The sequence below is a fragment of the Myotis brandtii genome, unplaced genomic scaffold (genome assembly GCF_000412655.1).
Source record: "Myotis brandtii unplaced genomic scaffold, ASM41265v1 scaffold589, whole genome shotgun sequence".
Classification (NCBI taxonomy): Eukaryota; Metazoa; Chordata; class Mammalia; order Chiroptera; family Vespertilionidae; genus Myotis; species Myotis brandtii.
The window spans coordinates 41,419-48,470 of record NW_005370220.1 but is presented as its reverse complement, the minus strand read 5'-3'; the positions used below and the strand labels follow the sequence as shown (position 1 = coordinate 48,470).

Here is a 7,052-nt window from a genome sequence, read left to right as displayed (position 1 = left end):
TAACAGTATTTGGAAGATGAGAAAGTGAAGAATCTACTTTGTAGGGAAGTGGAGGAATAATGAGGAAGAGTATCATATGAGCAGAGGCAGGGCCAATTGGTGGGGCTGTCATCAATGGATGTAAGTGCCCACAATAGCCCCATCTCACATGGGTTAAGGGTGCTAACCTCCAACAGTGTGACTGTTCATCAAGAGCCAGTAGAAGCCAGATCCGAGGGGAGCAGATTCCAGTGGGTTTGTCAGGAGGGAGCTGCCTGGGCTTTCCTCTTGCCCATCAGCTTCCTCAGGCCCTGTTTCAGGTCTTTGTTTCTCAGGCTGTAGATAAAAGGATTTAGCATGGAGGTCAAAACTGTGTAGACAATTGTTGCTATGTGGTCCTGGACAGTGTAGGTGGAGAGGGGCTGTAAGTAGACATAAAAGATGCTTCCATAAAAGAGTGTTACTGCGGTGAGGTGAGAACCACAAGTGGAGAAGGCTTTGTGTTTCCCAGCTGCTGAGGGGATTTTGAGCACTGTGATGAGGATTCGCATGTAAGAGAAAGTAATGAATAGAAAAGGGGTCACCAAAACAATAGGTCCCTCTGTCATTATCACAATTTCATTGATAAATGTGGAGGAGCAGGACAATTTCATCAGGGGACTAAGGTCACAGAGGAAGTGGTGGATAACATTGGAGTCACAGAAGATGAGATGATTCAGCAGAAGTGTGTGTAGGAGAGAGTGCATGTGCGTAAATGAGCAGGAAAAGGCCACCAGCAGAACACAGCGGTGATGGCTCATGGTGGTGACATAGTGGAAGGGGTCACAGATGGCCACATAACGGTCAAAGGCCATGACTGCTAGGAGGAAGCTGTCAGTGTTGCCCAAAGCATAGATAAAATACATCTGAGTTAGACACCCAGCATAAGAGATGGTCTTCTCTGATAGGAAGTTAACTAGCATCCTGGGGACAATGGTTGTTGCGAAGCAAATGTCAGTGAAAGACAGGAAAGTCAAAAAGAAATACATGGGGGTCTGGAGTTGGGGGTCAGAGTGGATGGCCAAAATGATGAGTAAGTTCCCTGTTAGAGTGATGAGGTATATGATGAGGAACAGAATAAAGAGCGGCTTCTGGTCTTCAGGCCGTGAGGACAGTCCCAGGAGGATGAACTCAGAGACACTGCTGGTTTGGTTGACTCTTTCCATTGACTTGGGTCTAGTTATGTACAAGAAGTTTTGTTATTTAACATACTCTGATTCCATAACCCAAATTTTGAGAACCCAGAAAAGTCTTTGCTTCCTCTATTTAATCACAATTAGCTGCTGTGCAGGGACAGCTTGTCAACCTCATAGTTCTTGATGTGGTCCTTCCTTTCCAAGCCCATGAGCATCACAAAGTCTTTATACAGAAAGCTGGAGGGAAAGAATAAGAGTTTTCCTTTAGAAACCATCAGAGATGGACCTCTCAGATTCAAGTTTATTAATTCCTATTCTTCCCTTGTGGGGACATAGCAGTAAAAACAAAACCTTGCCTTTGTGTAGTTCATGTTCTAGTTGGAAAGATAGATGATCAACAAACAAAATACAGGATGTAACATAAAGTAGGGATAAAATCTGTGAAGAAAATAAAGCAGTATTTAAAGGAATGGAGATGGATGGGGAGTGTCGATGGAGGTGTTTTAGATAGAAAAGTCTCAGGACACTCGGCCCTCTATCAAAGCAAATTTAGGTGTGTCTTGGGAAAAACAAGGGTTTGCCAAAGTTACCTACAGGGCAAATCTAAGGGGAATGGTGAGCCCAGTTCAATAAAGTGTTGATTTTTTTTCCCTCCTCTGGTTACAGAGTGAGAGGTTCAGCCTCCGTAACTCATGACAATCTATCATCATCAGTCTGTGTAAGTCTCCCCTTTTTTGTGAATTGTTTTTCCTTTCTTTAACCTCCTGTCCTAAATCACATTTATACAGGATGGGCATCAATTGTTGAGTATTCAAGTCATGTTTTAAAGTTCATCTTTCATATATGTATCTAAAAATATCAATGAGAAACATGTTAATTTTTAAGCTACAGTACATATGTTTTTTTTTCAGTCAATTCTAGCTACCTGGATGGACATCAAAATGGTCTCTGTTTCTTGCTACCACAAAAACTCTGCAATGAGAGATCTGGTATCAGCAAAGTGTTTAAGTCAATTTTTTAGAGTCAGTATATTCATCCATACCTTGTGAATGGACATATTACATAGGGAATTTCCAATATTTTGAGACATTAGTTATTTATATATTCTTGATTACCATAAAAATCTCTACAGGGAACATACTCTTATCACCAAAGTGTTTAAAATAATTTATTTAGGGATAGCATATTCTTTCACACACTTTGAATGGAGCATATTACACTGAAATTTTCAAGCATTTAAAAACACCTCACATAGCCCTAACCGGTTTGGCTCAGTGGATAGAGCATCAGCCTGAGGTCTGAATGGTCCCAGGTTCGATTCCGGCCAAGGGCATGTACCTTGGTGCGGGCTTTGGCTTAGTGGGTAGAGCGTCGGCCTGTGGACTGAATGGTCCTAGGTTCGATTCTGGCTAAGAGCATGTACCTTGGTGCAGGCACATCCCCGGTAGGGGGTGTGCAGGAGGCAGCTGATCGATGTTTCTCTCTCATCGATGTTTCTAACTCTCTATCCCACTCCTTTCCTCTCTGTAAAAAAATCAATAAAATATAAAAAAACAAACAAAAAACCCCACCTCATATAATATATAATAGTATATTAATTCATTTAACATTGATATATTAATATATTAACTCGTTTAATAATTAAAGGCTGTAATTTTATTAACAATGAAATGATAGTTAATAATACTAATTGCATATTTGAAAGTTGCTGAGAGAGTAAAACAAAGCAAAAAGAAAATGCTTACAGTTTAGTTGTAAGATACTAAACATCTTTAGACCTCAGTTTCTTCCTGTGTGATACTGGACACATATCCACATTCTCATGAGAACCTACTGAGATAATGCATTTAAAGCACTTAGAGAGAGAGAAGCATATTGGAAACACATCAGGAGAAGCTGTTGATCCTCATCAGTCCCAGCATCACCTTCCTTCTCTGCGATTCCTGATGTTCTCAAATTCAATGACATTACATGCTTAAAATATCATATCCCTCACTGCCAAATCGTCAGACTAATTTCATGATTTTTCAGATTTTATATAAGGAATGTTTGTTTATGCACTGAATGATTTGAGTGAATCAGTAATTAAAGTTAATAATGATGACCAATATTTATTGAAAATTTATTACATCTCACTAAATCCATGATGAGGGATTATGAGGCATATGTTGCTATCAGGAGACTGAGGCTTACAGAGGTTACAGAGGTAAAGTGCTTTGCTCAAGATCACTAAGGAAGTGAGTAGCAATCAAACTTGAACCCCAAGCTGACTCACTCTGAAGCTCATGCTTGTAAACCTGAGGATCCACCTCCTTGTGTTTTGATGTCTATGTTGTTTTCCTCACTGTGGTCATTCCCCATGAACTACCCTTCCATCCCCCTTGACTGACAAGCTTTCTACTCCCACGTTCAGAATCTGTGCCTGTAGTTGTAAGAGAAGTGACCCATGTTTCTGTGTTGTACAGATGGTGGAATTTGAAAACTTGAATATCCATGATTAACTGGCCAAAACCGGGTGGAAAAAATTGGCCATGCATGGGGTGTGTCTAGTGTATGGAGTTATGGTCGCGCACTGGACAGTGCCCTGGACTTACTACAAAAAATGGGGGGGGGAAGGGGTCACCTGTCCACAAGCTGATGCCTGATGTTTTATGATTAGCGAGGGAGACTCCATGTCTGAAAATCAGTTTGTCAAACCCAGGTCAGTTCACAAATGAGTCAATTGTGAAAGGGCTGCCTGGGGAATGCAAAAAATGAGCAGAGATTTGGGTTCATTAATGAAGTTGAGTGCTCCGATTGTAGATGTGAGGATCACCCCTGCTGATGACTAGGAAAAAGGGAAGAAGGTCTTGGATCTGAGAATCAGAAAGAACAGTTCTAAAAGCACTGGTGAGTGGATGAGGCTGAGAATACAATAGTTTTGCTGTTGTTGTTGTTTTGTTTTTTATATACTGATGGGGTTTTGCTTCCACCGACAGGTACAGCGTAGATGGCCTAGAGATCCAACTGGATGGACTTAAAACCTAAAGCCAGAGGGAGGCTTTAGTTGCACCCTATGACTTCTTAATCCATGAAATATTTGAAACTTTCAGGGAGGGAAGAATAAGCACCAAAGTGAATACTGCATAACCAGCTTCCTGAAGCTCACCTCCGTATCCAGATGCTTTTCTTTCCTTCCCGGTCCAGAAGCTGATCTGCAGGCACCTCTGCTAATCAGCTCCGAGGCTGCTTTCAGCCGAAGTTCAGCTCCCTTATGTTTCTCCCATGAAATCCTGAGCTGATTAACCCAGAGAGAAACGGGAAAGGAGGGAGGAGCTGGTGGGCTACTCTAAAGGGATAAGACAGTTCCATTCGCTGGCCTCAAACTCCCATTTCTTTCCTAACGTCTGGTCCGCAGCATGTGGCTGCTTTTCCCAGCTCCACATCTCAGAAGGCAGAGATGCCCTCATTCAATGGCAAGGACTCTTCACTCAGTCAGCTTCTCATGAGTTTGAGCTCCATTCTGCTGGCCTCTGGGGCTCCTGTTAGGGGAGGGAGTTGTGCTGTGAGCTCTCTCAGGGGAGTTTCTCCTGTGATCTCTCTGGGCAGAGAAAGCAGACAGGGAATCACAGTTAGAGCTGACTCCAAAGGGGAAAGGGGACCCCCGAGGCTTCCCGTTTAGATGTTGGGGCTAGTCTCAGAGCTTCTTAACCTCTTAACATCTCAAGGGCATGCTTCAGTTTCCCCAACTATGGGTTGGTTAGCAAGGGTGTGCAGACATTTATGTGGGGGAATATTTTTATGTTTGGGGATTCTGATGAGGACTGAGGTGTATTCTAGAATCGGGCAAGTCATAGGTCAATACATGGAGGTTGCAGTGTTCAGGGGATTCAGCGAGGGTAGATCAATGGTGTCTGTGTGTGCCCCAGTGTCTGGGCAGGCACGTGGATTAGACTCTTTCTAAGTCGGATTAGGCTAACTTATGTATATTTAAAGCACACAGTCAGGCAAAGGCTACTGTCATATATAGCGAAGGGGCTTTGGAAAACGAATGTTTTCAGAGTTTAGGCGCAGAGCAGTGTTTTGAGGGTTAGAGTTGAGGGAAGGAGATATTTATTAGAATGCTGGCCTCGCCAGTTAGTTGCTTTTAATATGTTACTTAACTTCTATGAGCCTCAGTTTCTTCATCCGAAAAATGAGGATAATAATTATTCCTGGCACTGAAACCAGACAGATTTCATTTTGAATTTCGTATAGAGTATCGTGTAATCTGATGAACATCATCCACAACATTTTTATAGGAAATACAAGCACACTTCTCTATAGCTCTCAGTGTAAACCACCATCTCACACAATACATGGGCCTTTTTCCTCAGCCTTGAGTTTAATTTTTAAATGTTAACCTACATATGAAGAGTAAGTACTACAGAGGCAGAAAGCCCTGGATCTGAGTCCTGCCTCCTCCATCAACTATTCATGTGGCCTTCCTTCTTTCCACTCATTCAATCAACAAATGTTTATTCATTTATTTCCAACTGTATTGAGGTAGACTTGACATATAACATTATGTAAGTTTAAGGCGTGCAATGCAATGATTTGATAATGTATATATTGCAAAATGGTTGCCACAATGTCAGTTACCATATCTGTCGCCTCACATATTAGAACTTCCTTTTTGGGTGAGAACTTTTATTTTATTTTATTTATTTTTGTTTTATTTTTTATTCATTAAGGTATTACAAATGTGTCTTTATCCCCCCATTGTCCCCTCACCCCAGTCTTCCCTCACCCTCACCTCCTGTTGTCTGCGTCCATCGCTTATGCTTATATGCATGCATACCAGTCCTTTGGTTGATCTCTCCCCCTTACCCCCACCCTCCCCTACCTTCCCTCTGAGGTTTGAGCATCTGATCGATGCTTCTCTGTCTCTAAATATGTTTTTATACATTGGTTTATGTTGTTCATTATAATCCACAAATGAGTGATATCATCTGATATTTATCTTTCTCTGACTGACTTATTTCACTTAGCATAATGCTCTCCAGCTCCATCCATGAGAACTTTTAAAATCTACTCTCTAAGACCTTTTAACTACACAATACAGTCTTATAGTTAACTGCAGTCACCATGCTGTAAGTTATGTTACAGTAAGAACTTACTCATCTTATACCTGTAAGTTTGTGCTCTTTTACCACCTTCACCCAGTTCTCCCATCACCCAGTCCTTGCTCCTGGCAACCACCAATCTACTCTTTGTTTCTATGAGTTCTGTGGGTTTTTGTTGTTTTTAGATTCCACATATAAATGAGATTATATAGTATTTGTCTTCTCTGACTTATTTCACTTATCTTAATGCCCTTCAGGTCCATCTATGTTATTGCAAATGACAGGATTTCCTTCTTTTTAATGGCTGAAATAGATAGATGATAAAAAAAATAGATCTATGTATATGCCACATTTTCTTTTTCTTTTTTTTGACTGCATTTTTGCTTTATGTGTAGGTGTGAGGGGAAGGTGGGGGAAAGAAAAAGGATTCCCCAGAGAAAGGGGTGAGCTATGAAGGGTATTTTCAACGAAAAGTTTACTGGGAACCAACAATCCACCTACTTATGTCCAGCAAAAAGATTAATAAAATCAACATATATAAAATCCAACTCAGAACCTTTCTTTCCAAGCTGTTCATCCACCCTATTTCTGTTAAGAGAACCCCATATTCTCAGAATCTAAGGACTGACTTTTTCACAAGAAGGACGTAATGTCACCTTCCTCTCCCTTTCCACATGATTTCCCTTCCCTACTGGCAGGTCTAAGCAGTCTTCTCCCTCCCACCCCACCGACAGTGTTTCATAAAGTCTTAGTCGATTAGCATTTCAGAAGGGAAGCTCATTCTTACAGGTGAGAGAAGATCCCAGTTCCTTCT

General features: G+C 41.3%; 1 protein-coding gene across 1 annotated transcript; it reads right to left on the bottom strand.

Moving 5' to 3' along the window:
• Nucleotides 1–216: 216 nt before the first annotated feature.
• On the bottom strand, nt 217–1,260 carry LOC102243115 (olfactory receptor 1L8-like). Its single transcript, XM_005879218.2, has one exon. It carries the CDS (start codon nt 1,182–1,184, stop codon nt 240–242), a length of 945 nt encoding a protein of 314 aa, XP_005879280.1. The 5' UTR covers nt 1,185–1,260; the 3' UTR covers nt 217–239.
• Between the last annotated feature and the right edge of the window lie 5,792 nt (nt 1,261–7,052).